Raw genomic sequence first — 24,346 nt, 5'->3', positions numbered from 1 at the left:
GCTCCATAGTTGCTCCACAGCATGTGGGATCTTCACGGATCAGGGAATGAACACTTGTCTACTGCACGGGCAGGCAGATTCTTTATCACTGAGCCACCAGAGAAGCCCCAGTTCCTTTATATATATATATATATATATACTTATTTGGCTGTGTCTAGTCTTAGTTGCAGCATGTGGACTATTTGGTTGCAGCCTGCAGGGTCTAGTTCCCTGCCCAGAGATCAGACCCAGGCCCCCTGCACTGGGAGTGTGGAGTCTTAGCCACTGGACCACCAGGGAAATGCCAACATTTCAGTTATGCAGCAGGAAGTGTTCCTCATTTCCTGTCCTACACTGCATGTATTGTGTTGTTTGTTCTACACTGGACGTTCCTCTATTCTACGTTCTCTACTCTGCATTGGATGTTCACGTTGCCCATTTTCCACTGGACGTTCTTCATTGTCCATTCTACACTGAGTGATTCCATGTTTTCTGTCCTACACTGGCTATTCCATTTTCCCTAATCCTCACATAGTCCCTGTGTCTAACGTCCCACAATTTCTGACCACACTGAGGTCCACGCTCTCTTTCCACACTATTTCACTGTCTCTATTTATAGTGCTCTCAAAAATGCATCTTTCATATCTCCGACTTTCATCATTGTGTTTTTATCCAAGTCAGACTTCCCACGGTGCTTCCAACCAGTGACCAAGCTCCTGGGTGACTTGGACCCCCTCTGATGATGACAATGGCCCTGGCCAGTGTCACCATGGTGTTCCTAGAAAGACTGGTGGTAGGACACTCCCACCTTCCTTGCTTCCACTGTCACAGAGCCAGCAGGGGCAGAGCAAGCATTGGGCCCAGGGGTGTTTCCAGAACCTGGCAGTATGCCCACAAGTACACCTTAATGAACTTGTATAGTCACACACACACGATATGTGACAGAGCCCTCCTTCATTCCCCAGGCTCAGGCGAAGAATATGGGGCAGACTCCCTGGAAGCCAAGATAGATTTTATTTATTATTGTGCGTGCTAAGTCATTCCAGTTCTTGTCCAGCTTTTTGTGACCCCATGGACTGTGGCCCACCAGGCTCCTCTGTCCATGGGACTCTCCAGGCAAGAATACTGGAGTGGGTTGCCACGCCCTCCTCCAAGGGGTCTTCCCGACCCAAAGATCGAAACCGTGTCTCTTATGTCTCCTGCATTGGCAGGTGGGTTCTTCACCACTAGCATCAGCTGGGAAGCCCCATTTATTATTATTTCACTTTATTTTGAAACCTCACGTGGGGACTTCAGAATCCAAAGGGCACTGTTGGGCGCCACCTAAAGGCAGATGGTGAAAGTGCAACCTCCCAGGCTTGAACAGAGCCACACCCATTGGGCCTGGAGGCCCCCAGCGTTTGAGGGCAGCCCACGTTTTTATGAATTCCACACTGGGCGCTGACTTCAGGGCCCGGCCTACCTTCTTATCCACCATGTGGGTAAGATCCAGAGGTTGAAAAGGGGCCCTTTCTGGCCATACCTCAGTTTCCCCCAGAGGACTGGCTGCCTTGGCCTCTCTTCCTCCTAAGTCCCTGGCCCTGTGTCTGGCTGTATGGGGAGCTGACTGCGACACTGGCGGGGAGGCGGCCTGGGGAGGGGGGAGGTGGTTCTAGTTTGGCAGTTCATGCACCTCATGTGCCTGGCCAGGGTCCTTGAGACCGAGGAAGGGGGTCCCCAGAAGGGTACCCCAGATGGAGAAATTGGCACTCGCATAGAGACCGTGGTGAATGTGGTGACGGTGCTGCTGGGTGTGGCAGGGGCTGTGTGCTCAGCCAGATCCCCAGAGGGCGCTGTCATGGGCTGGGGTGCAGACAGCGGCACACCCCTTCTCTGCGGGTAGGAAGGGACAGAAGGAAGCAGGTGGATTGAGGACCCGAGTCTGAGTTGGGTGAGAGAGCTCTCCAGCTGAACTTAAACACACCACAGAGGCCTTGAGTGCACCCCACAGCCTCTGCATTCTCTGCGGGTTTCCCCGTGTGAGAGGGAACTCCCTGGATGAGTTGCGTGTGAAGCCCTTCACCCCCCCAGATCGGGGCCATCCACAGGCCCCGGTGGCTGTGCCCCAAACACAGCCTGGAGTGGACCTCCTCTGCCCCCTCAGGCTCCTGCCTCTTTTGCTCCCCGACCCCCGCCTCCCCTCCCGCACACAGAAGCCCCAGGAATGGAGGCTTTCACAGACTTTGATCTTATCACGTCTCTCCCCTGGAAACTGGTACTCCAATGCCCCAACTTCACTGGGGATGAAGGTGATGAGGACTGGGAAGATCAGAGGACAAACCCCAGGCTGGATCTGGTCATGAATGGTGATATACATGTGGCTGTTCAAGCAAGAGCTCTCATTTCACAAGGAGAGTCTGTCAGTTTATACTTTTTCCCTCTCTTCCTACCCCTTAAAAGGTTTTGAAGCTTGCACACATGTTGCCTCTGTATGCACATCCAGGTCTGTGTGCGCTGACAGTGGAATGCAAGACTGAATGTTACTGAGAAAGGCCCACTGTGGAGTGCTGGGGTGACAGGGTTAGGGTCTGGTTTTTTTTTTTTTTTGGTGTGCCAGTCTTAGTTGCAGCATGTGAGATCTAGTTCCCTGACCAGGGATCTAACCACTGGACCACCAAGGAAGTCCCAGAACAAGGGTCTTGAAATTATTGGTCAAGTTAACTCACTTGTCCCTGGCCAAGCTAGACCAATCAGCTTTGGACCTTGCTAGAATGATGGTGGGATGAAAAGTCGTGAAAATATTAGTCGCTCAGTCATGTCCAACTCTTTGTGACTCTATGGACTGCAGCCCATCAGGATCCTCTGTCCATGGAATTCTCCAGACAAGAATACTGGAGTGGATCCCTTCTCCAGCGGATTTTCCTAACCCAGGAATCAAATCCGAGTCTCCTGCATTGCTGGCAGATTCTTTACCATCTGAGCCACAATATGGGATAGGAGCACACAAATCTTACAAATGCGGATACCAACACTGTATGTTTTTCACATTTTTTTTTTGTCTGAATCAGTGATCTCTACTAAGCAAACCCTTTGAGAATTGTCAGAGCCATTCCTCAGCTTGGGGCAGTGCAGAGGATTTCTTGGAGGAGGGAACACGGAGTGGGCCTTGAAGGGTAGGAAGCAGTCTAAAAAGGAAGTCAGTTGGGGGTTGCAGGAGGTGGCCCAGGAGGACAGATCAGCATGGCCTTAGCATGGAACAACAAGGATTCTAGAGAGCTCAGGAGAGGGGACAGAGCGGGTGGAGGCAGCTGAGGAGCTCGGGAAGGTCAGGGGTCAGGTCTGACCTTATAAAGATCCCACTGAGACCTCCTGGGGAGCAGCTGGAGGGGAGGAACAGATGGCGCTCCCTCTGGCTTCCCCCTGAACCCCCAAGTCTGCCCTCACACAGGACAGGCCAAAGTGGAAGGAGTCTGGCCACATCCCAAAGTGGGTGGATAAATGCCTGGCCCCTTCCTCCATCCGCTGTAATGAAACTGTTGAGTCAAGAGATGAAGAGATATGCCTATTTAAAGACGTACAGTGTAGCGGCCACTCCAGCAGGCCCATAACCCAGCATTCACTCACGGATCCCGACTGCTCCTTGCTGCAAGGAACTGTGACCTAGCCTCAGCCCTCGACCCAACACTCCCAGTAGATGGAGGGTAAATAGCCCAGCCCGCTGCTCCTGACGTGGAATCACTCTAAATGCGTACTCGACGCAGGCACCTAGGGCCCCCAGTGGGCTGTGCACCCACTGCCAGGGGGTCACCTGCTGTTGGCGCCCCTACAGGGCTTCTCCCCTTACTACACCCCTTTCCAAGCCTCACGGGAGGCCTCTTCTCAGCGTCCGATTCCTTCCGGAGTAGGTGCCCAAACCTAGACAAGGCAAGACTGAGGCCGCTGGAGAAGAGATGGGAGGAGCCGGGCGGGGGCGTGGCTCTGAGCAGCGACAGTTTCGCCCACGGATACCACGTGTGTTTTATTGATGGACACACACACACAGGAAAGGGGAAAGAACCCCCAACCGTGGATCCGAACCCGTCCTCCCCACTCCACGCCCCCATCGCAGAGACAGTGGTAACTGATATGTCTTCTCCAAGGACGCAGGGAGGGAGGTTGGGACCCCACGTGCCCTCGCCTGGCCTGACGTGAGGGTCAGAACCGGTGCCATTCCCGGGCCTACTACCGGGGCCAGCCGTCGGCAGTGGGCAGCCGGCGCAGAGGGGGTCCAGGTCGTAGGGGCTCTGCCAGGGGCCGGGCCAGGAGCAAAGGGTAGGGGAAGGTCTTTGGAAAGTCGCCGGGGCCTCCGGGGGCCGGGGAGAGGCGCTCGGATTTGATGCTGACCGGAGGGGTTGGGGAGGAGGCGCCGCGGGCCGGGGGGCCATCTTCGCCCAAGCTGCGGCCCCCACTGCAGGGGGAGAGAGAGAGAGGAGCGGGACCGTGAACTCAGCGAGGAAGCCAGAAAGGTGACCTGGCTTGGGCAAAGATTGGGCAGGAGAACCTTGGGAAAGGAGGGGGTGGCGATCCCTCTTGGGGCCTCCAAAATAGCCGCCCATCCCACCAGACCCGTCGGGAGGGGCTGTGTGCAGAACCGTGAGTGGCCACCAGGGGTCAGCAGTGGCTAGGGGCTTTGAGAGACTGTGGGCGGGGGGCGGCGGGGAGACAGTTGGGGCACTTACCTAGGCTGCGTGGGGGTTGCCGGGGGCCCATCAGCCCTGGAGGGCTGCCAGGGGGCCAGGGTGGGGGGCTGCAGCAAGCCTGGGGGTGGAGGCGGATCCCCCAGGCCATATTCTGCGGGGGCAAGAAGGGGAGATTGAGGCCCTGACCGCAGGGAGCCCCTCCCCAAGCCTGACCCGCCCTCCCTGCCAGTTTTCAGTTCTGGTGGGCGGGGGAGTGTGGAAACACCCCCTCAAAGCCAGTGCAAGTGCATACCTGGGGGGCCTGCAGGGAGGAAGGGGAAGCTCCCGAGCGGGGTTCCGGGGGCGGCGGTGGAGCAGGGACTCTGCAGGCCACCATAGAGGCCTCTCTGCGGGGAGACAGGGTAAAGGGGAGCCCGATATCCACAGCCAGGCCGCCCTGCCCCCGCAGCCCTTCCATCCCTCCCCCCCACTCACCGAGCTGCTCAGTCCCCCTCGGGTCCCGGCCAGGCCACCAGGCAGGTCTGGCCTCCTCCCGTCTGCTGCCAGGTACAGGGGGGGTGGTGTCTTGCTGGCGAGATGGCTCGGCGAGAAGAGAGGGTGCGCCAGGCCTGGGAAGCAGGGGACCCCCAGAGGAGGCAGGCGGCCACGTCATCTGATGAAGTCTGAGGTCCAGAGTGACGCCCACAGCCGAGCACAGCCCCCCGGAACCTCCACTGCCCCCACCCAGGGCCTGTGCCCCTTGCTCACCTGGGGGCCCAGCTTTGGGGGCTGCTGGCCGGAAAGGGGATGGGCGGCTCTGGGCAGGCAGGGCCTCCCCAAGTCCAGTGGGTTCACAGGCCGGTGGGGGCAGTGCCCCATATACTATATCCGGGCTGGGCATAGTGGGGGCTGCGGGCTGCGGGCAGAGGGACAGGATTGGTTGAGGAACACAGAGATGAGGGCATCAATTCAACCTAGAAAATCCCAGCGAGTCGGAGGGCCAGCTTCCTCTTCTGGAAGCCCTCACTCCTCCTCCCTCTGGCCTAACGCCACATGGCTGGGGAGCCTGCCACTCCTTGGCAGCTAGGCCCAGAGCTGAAACTTCTTACTGAGCAAACGATGGGTCCCCAGGGGGCTTCCCAGGTTTAGATAAATCAAAGAAATAAAGGAAGAAGGAACTGTCTGCCTGTTGAACTCTTTTCCATCCTTCAAAGCCCCTACTATAATCCCTACTCCTCCAGGAAGCCTTCCCTGCCCCCCGACTCTAGGAATCCTGGTCTTGAGTCCTTTTCGCAGTCTCAGCACCAGCCACTTGGGCCTCGGAAGTGGGGGGAGGGCCCCACGCAAGGCGGGACAGGGGGTCACTTACATAGAGCCGGGGCCGGGGCAGGGCTGGGTCACCACCGTCACCTGCCAGCCTCCGCAGCTTCTCTCCTGGCCCCTCAAGCCCCTCGTCTGGCTCCAGCTCGGGTCCGTCAAGGCCCACACCCCTCCGCTTCAGTGTCTGTGGGAAGGGGAGACGGCAGGGTGACACCCCCATCCCACCTAGCTCTGTGGGCAGGCAGGGTGCAGGCACAGCTGCTCCAGCTAAATCCCGTTAACCAAACACCCCAGGGAGTTGTCATCTAGTAGCCTCCCACTGTATGTGAGAGAGGGGCTGTCCTGCCTTGGGGCCAGAGTGGCCCAGGTCACGCAGCCGGGGCAGAGACCCACCCAGGCCTGCTGGCATTATCCTTATGCTCCTCCTGAGTGTGATCTGGTCTCTCCATTCTGCGCCCAGGCGCAGCCTCAGAGCCTGGCGTGCAGTAGGTGGTTAATGAGCATCAGCTAGTTGAGCATCTACAGGCTCCTTTACAGGCTCTCCTAAGCTGTCACCCCCCTGGGACCAGTAATCTCCATACCCCTAGACCCTGCCTCTCCTCTACCAGCTTCTCCCCACTGTCTGTCGCCTCGGGGCTCCCCAGACCGTCAGTCCTAGCCCGGGGCTCTGTCCACCCAGTGGCTTCAGCTTCCCGTTCCGGGTAAAGATGTCCAGATCCAAAGTGACAGTGATCTTGGCGCCACAACTACTGAGCCTGTGCGCTCTCCAGCCCACGCTCCACGAGGGAAGCCCGCCTGTGACGTCTGAAGAGAAGCCCACGAGCCACAGTGAGGGCCCAGTGAAGACCCAGCACAGCCAAAAACCAACAGGAAAAATAAATAAAGTGATAGTGACCTTGCCCATCCTGGGTGGTGCTGGGCAGCTGCCCCTGGAAGGGCCTGTCCATCACCCCAGACCTGCTTTGACTGCGTGCATGTGTGCACGCGAGCTCAGTCGCTCAGTGGTGTTCGGTTCTTTGCAATGCTATGGGCTCTAGCCTGCCAGGCTCCTTTATCCAGGAAGCCTTCCAGGCAAGAATACTGGAGTGGGTTGCCATTTCCTCTCCAGGGGATCCAGCAAAGCCAAACTGCAACGCTCATCTCTGGTGCAAACCAAGAGTCCCCAGGCTCTGAGTGCGCAGAGCGCCGGGCCCGCGCGGCCAGGAAGGAGGGCCCGGGTACCTCGAGGATGTCGGTGTTGGTGCGGCTCTCGTGCGGCTCGCTGTACTCCGTGTACTTCAGAAGCACCCGGTCCATGTCCGTGCTGGCATACTGGAAGAGGCGATTGGAGCTGTTGAAGATGATGAGGGCGATCTCACAGTCGCAGAGCACGCTCAGCTCATAGGCCTTCTTCATCAGCCCGAACTTCCGCTTGGTAAATGTTACCTGGACTCAGTATGCAAAGGCAGGGCGGGAGAAGACAGAAATGCAGGGTGGTGAGAGGGGAGGCCGAGAGGCCTGTCTCCGCAAGAGCATGCTTCATGATTTCATGCCTTTGCGTGTGCTCTTTCCAGTTGTACCACCCTTCACTTCTCAGCCTGGCAAGCTCCTACTGATGCTTCAAAACCTGGCCCAATGTCCTCTCCTTTGGGAGGTCTTCCTTGGTCTCCAGGCAGATCCCACACTCCCTCTCTGAGCTTCCCCAGCTCTGTACCTGTCTCTGGCCCAGCACTTTGAGTTGGATGTGTTTGTGTTGAGTTCCATCTCCCCTGTGACTGGGGCTCCAGTCATCACAGAGAATCAATGAATAAACCATCATGAGAATGAGTAAATGCTACATCTCAAACTCCTGACACTACATCGAGTCTGCTTATTCCCTTGCAGTTCCCCCAAATGGCCAAGCCTTTGCCCAGGCTGTGTTTCTTCTGCCAGGAAAGCCTTTCCCCCAGCCACCGTTCCACCCAGTGAACTCACCTGCCGATTCCTTTGGTCCAGAATGCGTGAAATCTGAATTTTTTTCCTCCCCATGTCCCAGGCTGGGTGGAGTGTCCTTTTTCTGGAGGTTGGGATGGGGGAGGGAAAGAGAACAGAGTGGGTGGATGGAAAGTGGGGACAGGCACCCCAGCACACCCTCTATCTTCCTGCTACCCCTGCCAGGAGACAGTGGGGGAGAATGAGGTGGGCTGGGTCACCCCCACATCTCACACCCTCAACCAGCCCAGGATGCATCAAATGCTCACTGAACACTTTCAGACCAATGCCTTATAAGGAAAAGATTGACCAAGGGGGAAAGATTGAGAGGTACAGGTGCCCCCAACTGAGGCTCTAAAGCAAAACAAGCTGATAACTGTGGGACCTCAGGGGAGCCTGACCCCTGTCTGTGTGTGGAGATACCAGCACACTGCCCTGCCCAGCGCTGCTGGGGCGTAAAATGAGCTAAGCCACAGGGGGACTCGGGCCTGCCCTGCGGACGGCAGGTGCCGCAGGCGCTCTGCTGTCAGGGGCGCCGGCGGCGGCCTGCAGTCCTCAACAGGCCAGCCGACGAGGGCACCCAGCGGAGCTCAGCGATCCAGAAGTAAGCCTGATCCACACGGCAGACACTTTTCAACTCGTTCAATCCACCCACGGCGGCCCTTCCATGAGCAAAGTTGAGGGCTGTGGTTACCAGAAAACATACATTAAAATATATATAAAACATGTGTTTAAAAATTGCATTGCGAGTGGAAAAGACTAGAAGGAAATACTCAAGCTGGGAGTCCGTGCTGGGTGGAAATGTATGGGTTTTTAAAAATTGAGGTGCAACTCACTTAACATAAAATTTGCCATTTTAACATGTGCAATTCAGTGACATTTAGAGCATTCATGATGTTGTGCAACCATCATCTATCTCTACCTAGTTCCAGAAACTTTACATCCTCTGCAAAGGAGACCCTAGGGGATTTCCTGGCAGTCCAGTAGTTAAGACTCCGTGCTTCCACTGCAGGGGGTTGGGTTCAATCCCTGGCCAGGGAACTAAGATCCCATATGCAGTTTGACAAGACCAAAAACCAAAACCAAACAAACCAAAAACCAGGAAAGCAAAACAAAGAGAAGACGCAGCCCCATAGCAGCCACTCCCCATTCCCCCTTCCTCAGCCCCCAGCGACCACTGATCTATGGATTTGGCCTGTTCTGGACATTTCTTGTAAGTGGAATCATACAATGTGCGGCCTTTTCATCTTTTCTTTTTTCATTTTTATCTTGTGAATTATCTAACTTTTTTCCCTTAGTGATTAAAGATTTCTATTTTTAAAAATGTGTGTTGGTTGGGGGGTGGGGAGAACTTCCCCGGAGGTTCAGTGCTTAAGACTCTGCGCTTCCACCTCAGGGCTCTTGGGTTGGATCCCTGGTCCGGGAACTAAGATCTCACATGCTGTACGATACAGCCAAAAAGCAGAAATAAAAACGGGGGGAAGCCTGAGAGAAACCCCATCCCTGACCTACTCTCCAGTGGGAGGAGGGGGAATCCCCTGGGAAGACTCACACTTGGAGACTTCAGACTGGGAGGAGGGGTGGGCTCATGCAAACTAGAGAGAAAGCCTGGACCCCTCCTCATGGGGATCTGGGATCTCCCTGGTGGGGAACCCAAGGTGAGAATGGGCAGCTCAGTGAGGGCAACGAGTAACCAAGACCTGGCCCCGGCCTTCCCCAGCAGCCCCCAGGCAAAGCTCCTGGGATCAAGGAATCATATCGCCTGTCCTGCAGCACCCACTCCACTGCAGAGAGCCACCCCACGGCTCCTGAGACCCCTCCGCCAACCCCATGACCACACTCCACCCCCGCAGTGTCATAGGTGACTGAGGCCACGCCACAGGCCTTCCCCAGGATGAGGTGGGCCCGTGCTCAGGTCCCAGCCAGCCTCAGACCAGAAGAGAGGTCTTCAGTAAGGGCGGCCTCTCCCTGGGCCTCAGTTTCCGGTTCTCTGAGTGGGGTGGGTATGAAACGCAGAGTACCTCACACAAAGCCTGAGAATGAGGTCTTGGGAAGTGTAGGGAAATGCAGGTCTGTCTCTGGGAGAAACATACCCCAGCCCAAGGGGCCTGGGGGTGCTCCCCATCTTCCCAAAGATCCAGAGCTGGAAATGTGAGTCACCCCAGCCTGTCACATGCAGCCCACTAGGTCACCCCAGGCACACCCTCCACCTTCCCTGGTCTGGGTCTCTGAGTAGTTACGACTATGTGGAGTCCAGGCCAAAATGAGCCACCAAAGCCCCCCAGCTCCAGCCTGACTTGCTAAATTTAACCTTTGGGGCTAATTTTAATCCCTGTCCGGAATCAGGCTAGTTCCCACGGCTGGGATGCATTATCCCCGCCCTGACGGGTCCCTGGGGACAGGAGGAGGGCACTGGCCCGGAGGCCTTGGTGCCAAGATGATTCCGGAAATGCCCCCCACGCCTGGAATCCCATGGGAACGTGGGACTTGGACATGAGTCTCGGGGTCTGGGAGATCCAACTTTGGCCCCTTCTCCATCTGTCCCCATTTTAGACAAGGACCTCCTGGCCGGGGCAGGGTTCACAGAATGGGGGTGCCCCCGAGAGCCAGAAGGTCAGGAGGCAGACTCTGAACTGAGACTCAAGAGCTGAGACAGGAAGTGAGTTTTGGGCAGAAGGAATGGCAGGTGCAAAGTCCCTGAGGAAGAAGGAGACGCATCAACAAGGCCGCAGTGAGGGAGAAGTGCAGAGGCAGGACCACCCCGGGTCCGCTGAGCTGCAGCGAGGCCTCTGGGTTTTGGTCCAAGAGCAATGGAGAGCCATGATGGATGGGGCTTCATCAAGAAGGGACAGGACTTTAAAAACTTGAACATGGGGACTCCCCTGGTAACCCAGTGGTTAAGACTCTAAATTCCTAATTCAGGGGACCAGGTCTGATCCCTGGTCAGGAAACTAGATCCCATATGCCTCAACTGAGATCCAGGGTGTTGCAGCTAAAACCTGACATAGCCCCAAATTTAAAAAAAAAAAAAAAACAACCTGGTGCACTCAGGAAAAAAAAAAAAAAACCCTTGGTCATAGCTGTCATGCGGAGCAGGACTGGTGGAGGCAGAGGTAAAGAGGACAGGATGCTGCAGGGAGGCCAGAGCTGTGTCCGTCTGGGCCGAGACCGGGGTGAGGCCCCCTCTGCGCTGGGCCTGAGTCTTGCACTGTAAGTCACTGTGCTCTGGGCTCTTCGGTTCCTCAAGAGGCCACCGGGTCCTCTGCCATCTCCGCAGGCAGGCCTGACAGGTACAGATGGACTCATGCAGGGCTGAGTCTTCTGACCCTTGATGACTTTGGAACCCCCAGTCTTCATCTAGGAACCAAAGTCACCCGCTGCTCTGGTCCTGGAGGGATCTACCCAGCACATAGCTCTGATCATGCCCCTTCCTGATTACACACTCCCCACAGCTCCCCACTGCCCTCAGGAGGAAGGAAGTTCCAGTCCTCAATCTGGCATTCAAGGTCCTGCCCACTGTTCTCTACCTTCAACAAAACGTCCGTTTGAAATCCCCTTCTTGCCTATTCTGCACCTGGCCAACTCCTATTCACACTTCAAAAACCCAGCTCAAGAAACCCATTCCTTCAGGAAGCCCTCCCTGGCCTCTCACTCTGGTCCCCCACCACCTCCATCCTTCCCCTCGAGTTCTGGCACTGTGGGCTGTCAGATGGGGGGTCGTATATCCTCCACTCTCCTTCTCCCCTAGCCTGGAAGACCCTTAGGACCAGACACAGGGGTGACTAGGAAGATATGGAGTGGGTCAAGAGGGACACGTCTGAACTCCCCTCAGCTTCCCTCAACAACTTCCTCTCAGACTCCCCCAGCTGACTCCCTACCCAGAAATACACGCGCATGCAAATCCAACCGCTCAGCGTTGACCTGCCTCAGGCCCAGGTGTGAAGGGCCAGCCAAGGAATGCAGAGGCGGGAGGCCCAGGGTGTGCATATATATTTGTACTCACATGCAAATCCCCACCCTGAGCCGCAGACAGACCTGGCAGCCAGTTCTCCAGATGTTGGCGTGATGGTGATCGGAACTGCTGGGGGGAGGTGGTGGTGTGTGCTGAATGTGCAGGGCACGAGGCGGGAGGCTGAGGTTGGGAGAGGCTGAGGTTGGGGAAGGCCTCTTCTGGGCACAAGCCCCCCACCCCCCACACCAAGGTCCAGCTAGAAAGCCTAGAGGTTGTTGCATCTGCCCAGCAGAGTGGCAGAGGTGAACCCATCGACCCAGGAAAGGGAAGAAGAGCCAGGAGAAATCCAAGAGGGCACTTCAACGGAGGAAGCATGCAGCTGGGCCCCAGTGGGAGGGCTGGATGGGGGCCTGAGCACATGGGCAGGGGAGTGGGCATTTGAAGTCAAGAGTCCAGTACCTCCCTACCCCTAACTTTGTACCCCACTTATCAAGTGCCAACTATGTGCCAACCATTGCAATAAACTGACCTCAAAAGAAGTAGAAAGCTCAAGTAGACCAATGATCATGGAAGATTAAAAAAGTGTCTCGAGACCTACCATTAAAAGGATAACAGGCCCCTACGGTTTTATAGCTGTTTTATCAAACCTTAGAGGACAGGAAAGTGAAATTTAAACTAACTCAGACATTTAAAAACAGGGGCACTCCAAGTCATTTTAATGCAACTCTTATAGGTCAGAACCTAAGTCTAAAAAGAGAGACGTATTGACCACAAAAGGGGCAATGTTAGTAGCCAGGGGTTCAAGGAAGACCTCTCTGAAGAGGTGACGTTTGATCTGAGACCAGAGGCACAAAAAAGACACAGGCAACAAAGGGAAGAGTCAATGAGAAGATCTGGTGGAAGGGTGTTCCTGGCAGGGGGAACTGCAAGGACAAAAGCTCAGAGTGCTCATGAGTTTGACATTTTGAAAACAGCAAAGAAGTCTGAATGGCTGGACAATGTGAACAAGGGAGAGAGGGGAGGGGGATGGTGGTGGTGGGAGTGGGGTTTGGATCACGTAGGTCCTTGTGGGCCACAGTGAAGAGTGTGGGTTTTACTCTGAGGGCATTAGGGAGCTATAGAGAATTGCGGAGCAAAGGAGTACCTAGATATGATTTTGACAATTTAAAATCCCCCCATATTTTCATGCATTGCTGGTGGGAGGGAAAAGAAGAGCCACTCTGAAAAACTGTCTGGCATCTACTAAAGCTGAACAAGCAGCTACCCTCCAACCCAGTGATCCCCTTGTATTTACTGAAGACAAATGGGCCCATGTAAGAAATCACACAAACAAGAACATTCTCAGCAACTTCATTCATCATAGTCCCAAACTGGAAATGATTCAAATGCCCTCAATGGGAGAACTGACAACTACTTTCTGCTAAATTCTACGGTGGGCTACTATACAACACAGAAAAAGGATGTGTCTCAGCTCCACACAATCGCACAGGTGAACCTCCCAGATCATGGGCTGATTCAACAATATTGGGTTCTGCAGAGGGGATAAGCCATGTGATTCCATTGATACCAAGTTCCAGAACAGGCAAAACTCACCTCCAGTGATGGATATGAGCACAGTGGCCACGCTAAGCAGGTGCTGTGACAGGACAGTGCAAGTCAGGGGGCTGGAGTGTTCTGTTCCCTGGACCAGCTGTATTCAGTTGGTGTAAGTTTTTCAGCCCTACTCCAATGATTTCTGCATTTCCCTCTATGTGACTTAACCAAAAGGATTTTTTTAAAAGTACCCCCCCCGCCCCCACTCAGGTTGCTGTGAGGACAGCATCTGTCTGGGTAGGAGTGAGATGACAGGGAGAAGCTGGGGCAGACGTCCAGGCAGGAGATGTGGGGCCTGAACTGAGGCCGGGGCTGCAGGAAGGCAGAGAGGATGGGCTGTTTGGCAACCGAGGGGAGAGGATATGCTGGTGGCATGAGCCTGGGGTTGGAGGGAGCCTGAGGCCTCAGGCCTGAGCGTTATTTGTGGGGGAAACTGAGGGTGCGTGTGGTGCATACATGCATGCTAAGTCATGTTCAACTCTTTGCGACCCCATGGACTATATACCCCGCCAGGCTCCTCTGTCCATGGAATTCACCAGGCAAGAATACTGGAGTGGGTTGCCATTCCCTTCTCCAGGGGATCTTCCCAACCCAGGGATCAAAACCAACTCTCCTGAATTGCTGGCGGGTTCTTTACCACTGAGCCACCGGGGAAGCCCCAAACTGGGGGTACACAGGAAGATTTCATAAGCACCTGGAGCATGACTAAGTCTCTACTGTGACACCTGTGGTCCATAAGTCCATCAACAAGCACCCCCGAAGTCCTCCAGGCCGTGACTGTCACCTCCCTCTAAGAGGCCTCTCAGCACCCTGGTGATGGTGATGGAGGTCTGGAGGGAATCCCACCCTCCCCCTCCCCCTTCACTGTGGGCCTCTTCCTGTGGAAGGACTCAGTTTTCTCATCTATAAATGGGAGTGAGAATCCACCTGCCACCAGCTGAGGAGGAGGGGGCAGTGGAGGGGTCTTTCGACCTTGTCTCTGCACTCCAAGAAGCCAGAAGGCAGAGGGGCTTTGGAGCTGGGGTGCTGAGTCAGCATGCCATCTTGTGAGGCCACGGGGACCCTTCCTGCGGCAGGCTGGGCGACATCAGGCCCCTACCTGCCCCCTCTCCATAAAGCGGGTCATGGCATCCTGATCTCAAAGACTCTGCAGCGAGGGTCTGAGATAAAAGACCAGGAGCCGTCGTGTTCCCCTTCTTGGCTCTCAGCGGGCTCTAATGGAGGGGCCAGCAGCAGAGTTAGGCTGCCCAACCCTCGAGCCCAGAGGCCACAGTGTGGCGGGGTACCCAGGCCGGGAAGGAGGGGAGGAAAGGAGAAGTGAGAGGCAGGTGGGTGGCGGGGGGAGGTGAGGGCTCAGGGGACGCGGCGAAGCGGGGAGGGGTCGCTGTGCCTGGGCCCTGCAGCAAATCAGCCCAGCAGCCCGGCCTCACGCAACCCGGGCGGTGGTTTCATCACCTGTTCCCCAAGCACCTCGTTACGGGCGACAGGAAGAGCCCCTTGGAAAGTCGGGACCCCCCCTCCCCTCTCTTGAGGGCTCCGGCGGCTCTGACCCCAGCTGCTGGAGACCCTCCCCCACCCCAGCCGGGGCCCTGGGCCGTCTCCTCCCCGGGGAGCCTGGGGAGATGGAGGCCCAGGTGGGGGGGGCACTGTGGGTGACCTAGGGGCTGGCTAGCCCACAGCGGCCCCTCTCCTGCCCTCGGGAGAAGGCGGGCTCTGGCAGTGAGTCCTGTGTGGCCAAGCCTCTCGGGGCCTCAGCTTCCTACCCCAGAAGATGGGGAGAGCCGGGGACACCTCCCTGAGTTGGGGGGCTCTCTGCATAGGTGTGGTTGAGATGCTGGAGCAGAACTCCTCAGGGGCTTCTCCGCTCAGCCCGGGGGTGCCCAGGGCGGACTGAGGGTACCAGGCAAGCCCAGGAAGGGTGCTGGGGGCAGGCGGCTCAGGCAGACAGCCCTTCCTCACACCTACAGACGCGGCTTTGGGAGACGCCCCTTGTGGGGAGCCTCCCCTGAAACACGTGCAGTTCACAGTTCTTTCAGACCCCTCCCAAACCCACATGGCACACGTATCCCGCAGACCACACACAGATGCCCAGGTACACAGAGACCTCTCACACGCACACGGAGTCCCCATCACATGCCGATCCCCCAAATGCACACAAAGCCTCATCATGTGCAGACAGCCCCAAACACACCGTGACCCCAAGATGTAACCTTTCCAAACACAGGGAGACTCCCCAGATCCATGCCGGCACCTGGACACAGATCGGGCCTCTGTCTCTGCAGGGGTATCGCCCACCCTCTGGCTTCCTGAGGCAGGGTGGGAGCACTCCCCAGGGGAGAGATGCAGGTTAGGGGGTGGGGGTTCTGCGGGTGGGGCGAGGGGGCAGGAGGGCCTCAGGGATCATATGAATGGACACCGCGTGGGGACCACAGGCTACATCGGTGCAGGTGGCAGGGGGCTGTGGGCGTCTTCGGGTAGTTCTGGGGACTGGGGGCGGGAGGGCGTGAGGGTGGGATGCGTTACCCACGTGCTAGCTCTGAATCCCAGAAACCCAGAAGGTTCCAGGTGGAGAAGGCCCTTTGTGGGGGGAGGTCCCTTTGTCTATCAGTCCCTCTGACAATCATGGGGAAACTGAGGCCCAGGTGGGAACCCTCAAACCCCCCTTCACAGACCCCTCTGCAGGCCTGCTTACGGGAGGGCCCAGCGAGGCTGTGTGCTGAGGGGTCTGCGGGCCTGGCTGTGGCTGGGGGCTTGGCCAGACCAGGGTTCCTACCCAGGCTCCACTGCACAGTCAGTGCTTGACATGCTCCAAGCCTGTTTCCCCATCTACGCAGCGGGCCCTGGCACCCACTCACCTGTGCCTCCACTTTAGAAAGGCCTCATCTAACAACAGACTCGCTCACCTTCCGCCCCATTCCTGGCACCTGAGACACCAGCCCCAGACAGACCTGTCTCCTCTCCATTGCCAGGTCTTTGCTCCGCCGTGCCCTCTGTCCTGAACTCCCTTCTCAGATTCACCCAGATTTGAGAAGCTGCTACATGTCCTTCAAGGCTGGGCAGAAACCTCTTTAGGAGCACTAATTTCCCCAGAGCAGATTTCTCTTCCTCTGTGTAGCTAAGTCATACCAGGTATTTTTGGTGCTTCTTTGTTAGTTTCTCTGATGATCGCGTAGTGTGTGTTAGTCACTCAGTCGTGTCTGCCTCTTTGTGACCCTATGGACTGACCCTATGGACCCTGTGGAGCCTGCCAGGCTCCTCTGTCCATGGGATTCTCCATGGACAGTGGGTAGCCATTCCCTTCTCCAGGGGATCTTCCCGACGCGGCAATCGAGCCTGGGTCTCCTGCACTGCAGGCAGACTCTACGATCTGAGCCACCAGGGAAGCCTCTCTGAGGTCCATTCCATGAGGGCAGAGATGGAGCCTTCCCAATGCCCAGCACAGAGTAGGTCTGCAATCACCCTTCCTTGAATGAGCCAACCAACAGCTGCTTAACAAGTGGAAGAAGCATCGGCAACGGGCTGTTTCCTCTCAAACACCTCATGGCTCACAGAGCAGGCTCGAGGTCCCCAGCATCCTCACGCGGAACAGCCCCCAACACGACGGCCCACTGGATGCTGCTCACGCCCCTCTCAGCCCCAGGTTCCTGTGCCCACCCAGGGAGGAAATTACGTCCTGAGGTCATGAGGGCTTGGCTGCCCTGTCCACTGCAGGTCTTGCCAGGAAGGCTGGTTTCTCTGTCACAGCCACTGCAAAATTGCCCCATTCGCCTCCCGTGGGGCTTAGGACCTGTACCTCTGGGGTTGGGAGAGACCGTACATTCAACACCCAACCCCACCATCTCACACAAGTCAGGGTCCTTGCCCAGCCCAAGGCCACCAACGATGTCCCCTAAGCTGCAGTGGCAGCTACAGGAGCGGCCCAAGGTTTCTTTCTCTCTCTTTGTTCCAGAGAAAGATGTCCCCATAGGGCCCCAGAAATTCATCCCCAGAGGCCTGGGCCTCCCTGCTTGGGAAATTAACACATCTGTCAGAGCTGGGCGGAAGGGACTCAGTCCACAGCCCAGCAGAGCAGAGATGCAGCCAGTGGGGAACCCAACCTGGGGCCCCTGGGGCATCCCTGGTCCCCACTTTCTTCCCCCAGAAATGTCTATGGCTCACCAAGGTGTCGGGGATACAAGGGCAGGGAGGAGACAGACCCAGCCTGACCTTCTGCATTGCCCAGTCTGGTGAGGGAGAGGACAGACACATCACAGTGTCAGGGACAGAAGACTCTAAGGACGGAATTCTATAGGGGGAGGCAGTGGGGGAGGTGGTGAGGAGAAAGCTGCTTTGAACAGAGGGGCCAGAAAAGGCTTTCTGAGAAGGGAAGCCGCCATGAAAGGATGGGGAGAAGGGTGGGTGCAGAGGCCCGGAGGTGGGAATGTGCTAGGTGGGTTCCAGGTATGGCGGAGGTTGGTATTGCTGAGAATGGGTGGGCAACGGGCAACCAGAAGCAGGGGGAGCAGGGAGGCCACAGGGGACTCGGGAATCAGGGCGAGAGAGTGGGCTGCAGAGCCACTGAGTCATGGAGGGTCTATGAGTCAGGGGTGGCGGGGGCCGGGGGCTGCGGTACGATCGCAGATTTTCAGCAGACCCCATGGCTGCTATGAGGAGGAGTCCTTTAGGTGCAGGACAGCATCCAGCAGGAGATGAGGCTCTGGTTGTGGAAACGGGACAGAGGCAGGCCTGTGTCACAGCAGTGACTCACTGTGACAGCTGGCCTGCACTGTTCCCTTCCGAAGACCCCAGCTCAACCAGACCCCCAGCTCAACCTCTAGTGAACATGAACCTGGAGTGGGGCAGACAGGGAAGCGGACAGGCCTGAGGCCTGCTCGGTGCCTGGTGGAGGGTGGGTGAGGTGGGCCTGGATGGGGCCCACAGGCACTCCACTCGGTCATCGTTCGGATGGCACCTCCTGTTTCTGGGTGCCTGCTGTCTGCCCGGAGCCCACACTCCGCCTCATTTACACACGGGACCAGCCTGACTCAGATAGCCCAGGGAAGCGGAGGCGGCCGCCCTGTTTCACACAGCAGGAAGTAGGCTCCTTCCCAGGGCCACACAGTGGGACCCCAGATCCTCATTCAAGTGTGGGTTTGGATCCCATGGCTGTCGAACTGCACCCCAAACCCAGCCCCCCTCAGCCCCCCAACCCAGTCCAAGAAGTGGGCCTGGGTACTAGTGGGGTCTGAAACACTCATTTCTGGGCTGCCTGGGGCCAACGGGCAGCCTCACAAGGCCCCCAAGTTGCAGGCACAGGGAAGCCCTTTGGGGGTGCTGAGAAATGGGATCCAGTCCTTGTGTACACCTGACTTGGATTCATGAGCCTGGGCAGGGGTGACCTCTCCTACCCCAAATGGGATCCCAGGCGTGTGATAAATCCTCTCCAAAAAATGACATCTGTCTGCAAGTGCCTATGTGCCTCAAATCTTCCGGAAGGTCAAATCCCCAACATGTCTACACTCATTGCATCTGAGTTGGGGTGACAAATGACCTTAATTCCCTCTCTCCTCTAATTTGCATTTTCCAGATGTCTGCCTGGTTGGGTAATGATTTAATGAAATCAATCATTACTTGGAGATGGGAAGTAAGATCAAGCTCAGATTGCTTAGGTCACAAGGGCATCCAGAGAGCTCAGAAAAGGGCAGTGACCTGTCTGAGGTCACACAGAGAGGGGCAAGAGGAAGCTGGGGCCAGCCCCTCACTTCTGGCTTTTGTTCTCCTAGGGTCTGAGGGGCAGCCTGGAGCCCATCCTTTCTCTGAGGGGCCTGCGTGTTTCCACCTGGCCTCAGTCTTCCCTCCTGCAAAGTGGCAACTTCAGACTAGATAGTGAGTTTCCAGCTCCCACAGGCGAGACCCCAGGACCCTCAATGTCCCCAAATTCCATTCCCTGGAAGCCAAGATTCACTTCTGGACGTAGGTGATGGAAGGCAGGTATGGGGACAGGGGGGAGCAAGGCTTTTTCCCAAAGCTCCGTTGACTTTTGGAATCAAACACCACACACTTGTCCTTCTGAGTCTAAATACTTTTTTGAACCCCATTTCCTTTGCCCCAAGAGTCTGCAAGTGCTCAACCCCGGATGCCAGAGGTCCAGAGGTCCTGACCTTCCCCTGTGAGGGTTCTCAGCCAGGTCAGGCAAAAGGCCTCATCTGTGTCTGACCTCTCAGGTCTGCAGCCTGGGGACAGGGAATAGCCTGGGACTCCAGCTGGTGACGTCCATTGCCCAGGACCCTGAGAGACACAGAGGGTGGGGACCATGACCAGGAAAGTAACTCGGCCACCAGTCTGTCATGTACTGACAACCTCGGGGGGCTGGGACTGCTGTTCCCCCGATGAGACACTGAGGCGTGGGGAGGAAGTGGCCCAGGCACTTGTGGTCCCCTGCTCAGGGCTCCATGCCCACCATCCTGCCCGCAGCCACAGAGGCACCCCGTGGGCCCAGCCGAGGCCCCTCGTTCACTGCACGGGATGCAAACCCCACAGGGTGGGTGAGGGTCATGGCAGTCACAGGCACACGTGGACGCCACGCCACAGGAAGGTGCGGGCCGTGACACACAAGGGCACACTCACAGCAGGAAGGCAGGGGCTGTGGTTGTGCACAGGGGCCTCCAGGATGCACAAAGGGGTGTGCCCCAGGAAAAGGAACCGCTGGAGCTCACAGACGCAGACCAGAGTCTCATGGCACCACGACTTTAGACATACGACTCCCCAGCGGACATCAAAACCTTCAGTCACAGGCCTTTTGGACTCACAACCCCTCAGCAATGACACACTCCCTCAGACCTAACTCCTGGACATGCAAACCTTGGGACACTCACCCTTTTGGACACACAGACCTCTCAGGAACAGAACCCTCGAACACACCCCTCAGATTCACACCCCTTGGACATATACCCTTCGGACACACAAACCCTGGACGCATAGCCTCTTCAAACTCACAATCCTAGGGCTGCAAACCTCTTAGACACAGCTCTCCCGCGCACAGCAGCACCCTCGGACCCTCAGACTCATCCCAGCCCACAGATGCCATTCACAGGACGCTGTACAGACCTCGGCCCGACGCGAGACGCACCTGCTCCACCTGGACCCTCCCGCACTGACCGGACGGCAGCGGCTCAGAACTCGGACGGAGCGCCGGGCGGCCACAGGTGCCTTCAGAGCGGGCGGCCCCGCCCCCTGGAGCTGATTGGGCGCGACGCATATTTGCATAGAGGGCGTGCCCTACGGGCCACGAAGAGCGGGCACTTGGGCGTGGCCGGGTCCCGGGAGTTCCGGGACAGGGAATCCGACACTGGAAGACTGTGAGGTGGGGAAATAGTATAATGAGACAGAGGTCCACGGAAGAGGGCTGGATCAGACTTGGCAGGCATCCCCCGCTGTCAGTGGGCGACCCTGACCTTACTATTGAGCCTGACCCTAATTAACCCTGTCTGTAACCCCTGCTATCTCCTACCCTGGACTTACTCCAACCTAAGTGAAATATAACTCCGATCAGGACCCTGAGGCCCCAGACATAGAGACCTTCTCGCAGCCAACCCTGACCCTTGCCCTCACCCAGATGCGGGGACTGCAGAAGAGGCTTCTGGGATTGCTTGTGGCCTCAGCCAGCTGCGTGCCTTCGGCAGCAGCATGTGTGACCCACGTACTTCGACAGGAGAGTAACAGAGCCCTCGGTAACTGGGCGCCCTCCTCCTGAAGCGGTCATCTTCCGGGACTCGACCCCTCTTCTCTGGGATCCCCGCACCACCCAGGACAGGTCCCAAACCCAGAGGGGGATCAGAGCAGGATTAGGGAGTGAATCAAGGTGGAAAGGCTTGCAGGATGATTATGACTTTGGACTGGGCAATTCTGGAGAAGCCCCCAGTCTGGAGGGCTTCCCCCAAAGAGGGGGCAATTGTAATGGGCCTTGAAGCATGAGGAAGAGTTTGGCACTGGTGAGTTTTTCCAAGAGGACTTGCAAGGGGGGCAGAGAAAGAGTACAGAACATTCTTTGGTGGGGAAAGATGAAGCCCGAGCAGTGAGTGGAAGTAGATCGGGCTGGAGGCCCTTTAAAGAAGGGCTTGGAGATAGGAGGAGGGGGCCCATGTGGGGCAGATGAAAGGGGAGAGTAGTAGGTTGCAATGGCTGTCTGTCCATCTTCTCAGAACACAACAGACGATCAGCCCTCTGGACTCAGGAGGGAATGTAGCGATATTAGCATGTGAGGGACACTGAGGAAGGGAACAGAGATCCTGGGAGGCTTGTCCTCCTCCCCACACAGCAGTTTCCCCATCTGTGACACGGGTAGTTTGCAGCCCTAGCCTGGAAACAGATTTTTCTTTGAAAAAAACAAAAGCTAGGGTTGGTGGGGATCAGGTTCCCTGACTCTCCCACCCTATCCTTGTTGGCCTTCAGTGCCCAACACCAGATGTTCCGGTGTCCCAAGGACACCCCAGGGTGACCCAGGCCAGGCTGGGGGCTTCTGCCTAGGCTCCAAGGCACAGAATGAGTCCTGCAGTGTGTGGAGGTGGCTAGGGAGCCCTGGGCCCCTCGAGGGCCGCTCTGTTTACCCGAGACCGCCCGCTTGCCTCTGATGCAACAGGCAGGCTCTGGTTACGTGAGGGTGGCAGCTGGAGCAGCCCTGGGGGGAGGCAGAGCGGAGCTGGGGGCTGCCCACCGCGGGGCACACCCCCTGCCCCCCCACCACTGGGGCTCCCTTCTGTGCTCTCGCCCCTGCCATGTGGCCCCCTTCCACCTCTCTCGTTCCCAAACCCCCTTCCCAATCCGGTCCAGACCCTCTCCCGTCATTCACTGTTTCCTATAATGGCTCCTTCTTGCCTTTACCCCTGTTCCTGTCCTATACATGTGCCCATCACTAGCTGTGTTAACCCGTGTGGACCCACATCCTCCCCTGGGGCAATCAGGAACCCTGATCTCAGTCTTTTCTGATGAGGGGACCCTCTTAGGAGCTGGGGTAAGAGACTGGGGGCTGAAAGGGAGATTTCAGGGGAGAATGGAATCTGGGAAGAGGGCCTGGTAGATGGGGAAGGTGGACTTGGGTGAGAAGGTAAGGGGTGTAGAAGCTGCTCCCCCCAAGTTTCCCTTCTCCACATCCTCTCCCAGAATGTCAGCAGGGGAAGTCTTTGACGGATCCTCCGTGGTAAGGGCAGTGTGGTTCGGTGGGTAGGGCTTCAGGCTTCAGGGACCCTGGGTTCCCACCCGTTCTGACTCCCACTCGTGTGGCCTCAGGCCAGTCACTTCACTCCTCTGAGCCTGTTTGCTCATGTGAAAAATGGGGACAGTAGTGGTGCCTCCTCAGGGGTAGAAGTGTTTCAAGCTCCATCTCCAATACCCCCTCCTCCTCCAAAAGCCTTCATTATCCCCCTTCCATCTGGTGTTCTGACACCCCCATCCCTCTTCCCACCTCAGCGCTGACCCAGAGATTCAGAAATGCCTGTGTTCATCGTCTCCGGGAGTCTGGGGTCTCCTTGCGATTGGGCCGTGTGTTGTGGTAGCACAAAAGGGGTGATTTCATGGGTTTCTTGAAAAAACTGGAGAGGTTCTGAGTAGTCTAGGGGTCTGGGGACCAACCTTGGGGCAACCAGAGGCCTTGCTGAGGGATGAGGTGGGGCTGGCAACGGGCTTCCCAGGGTCAGGACCCTCTGAGAGGGCAGAGGAGTGAAATAAAAACCAGGATTTGGATCAGGGGCTAAAAACACAAAGTCAAAATTCATGTCTGATTCCTGTCCTGACCACCATGGACCAACTGCAGGCAAGTCACTGCCCTCTTGGGCCTCCTTTTTCTCCATCCAAAGATCTGAAAGCGGGGTTCCACACATTACCCAGGGAGCTCTTCCAGGTTACCTCCACTCTCACGGGCGCTAGGATCCCTACTTGAATGTCCCTTGGCACAAGGAGGTCGTTTCTGAGAGCAAGTCTTAGTGAGCCAGGGAATGCCTCCACTCTGGTGAATAGATAAGGTCACTAGTGCATGGGGGCAGGTGCGAGGTCTTTCTGGGTAGTGGCCTCTCGAAGTCTTAATTCACTTTCTGGATAACTGGAGCAAGGACGCACGAGGTGAAAAAGGGCTGAGGGTCACGTTGCACTCTCCAGGATCTGCCAAGACTGTAGACAACGACCGCTCAGAGGCGGAGAGCCCCGCCAAGGCTTTGCCTCTTGCGCCCCCTGGCGGTCATCGGGGGTGGGACGTTCGCCAGGTGGTGGTTTAGTCGCTAAGTTGTGTCCGACTCCTGACTGTAGGCCGCCAGGCTCCTCTGTCCATGGGCTTCTCCAGGCAAGAATACTGGAGTGGGTTGCCATTTCCTTCTCCAGGTGATCTTCCCGACCCAGGGATCAACCCGGGTCTCCTGCATTGCAGGCTGATTCTTTACCAACTGAGCTATGAGGGAAAACCCAAGGACATTCGCCAGGAGTGAAGGGCAAACTGGCCATATGAATGAAAGGCAAAATTAATCACACCCCCCGGGGTGCACAGGACTTGGGGTGGTGGTGGGATCTGACAACTCACAGTCCAGCACAGATCTCTTTGGGAGTACTATTAGTCACTGGCTGAGGTCGTGTTCAGAGGCTGTGGGTGACATGGAGCCTTGGAAGGTCTAGGACACCCCATGACTGCTCCCCACTAGCTCACTGTGCCTGAACCATCCAAGGTTGGCCCTGCGATTCATGAAATTACATTACTAAGCTGACCGTCTAGGGGGGGTCTGAGCTCTGGGGCCAGGGTTGGTCTGTCTGGCTCACCAGGGCATCCCCTGGGGTAGACAGGTCCTAGCTCAGACAGATCAGTGTTTGCTGGATAAATGGCTTCATGGTAGAAGGAGAGATGGACAAGAGGTGGTTCAGAGTGGATGAAAAGAGAGTGTCTCGGGGGCCCAACTAC

General features: G+C 56.8%; 1 protein-coding gene across 4 annotated transcripts; it reads right to left on the bottom strand.

Moving 5' to 3' along the window:
- Positions 1–3,956: 3,956 nt before the first annotated feature.
- On the bottom strand, positions 3,957–22,851 carry LOC122699200 (myocyte-specific enhancer factor 2B-like). 4 transcript variants are annotated; one of them, XM_043910835.1, is made up of 9 exons: positions 20,518–22,851; positions 7,890–7,971; positions 7,158–7,366; positions 5,986–6,120; positions 5,385–5,532; positions 5,112–5,245; positions 4,930–5,023; positions 4,677–4,788; positions 3,957–4,405 (listed from the first exon to the last, which is right to left on the bottom strand). In XM_043910835.1, the coding sequence occupies exons 1-9, from the start codon at positions 20,674–20,676 to the stop codon at positions 4,180–4,182; spliced, it is 1,299 nt and encodes a 432-aa protein (XP_043766770.1). In that variant the 5' UTR covers positions 20,677–22,851; the 3' UTR covers positions 3,957–4,179. The 4 variants fall into 4 exon arrangements, with proteins under 4 accessions (XP_043766770.1, XP_043766772.1, XP_043766771.1 ...); XM_043910837.1 differs by having other exon boundaries at positions 20,540–22,850; XM_043910836.1 differs by having other exon boundaries at positions 7,158–7,361; positions 20,540–22,848.
- Between the last annotated feature and the right edge of the window lie 1,495 nt (positions 22,852–24,346).

Source organism: Cervus elaphus, chromosome 9 (genome assembly GCF_910594005.1).
Source record: "Cervus elaphus chromosome 9, mCerEla1.1, whole genome shotgun sequence".
Classification (NCBI taxonomy): Eukaryota; Metazoa; Chordata; class Mammalia; order Artiodactyla; family Cervidae; genus Cervus; species Cervus elaphus.
Note: the sequence above shows the minus strand (reverse complement) of the source record. Positions and strands in the feature narration are given on the sequence as shown.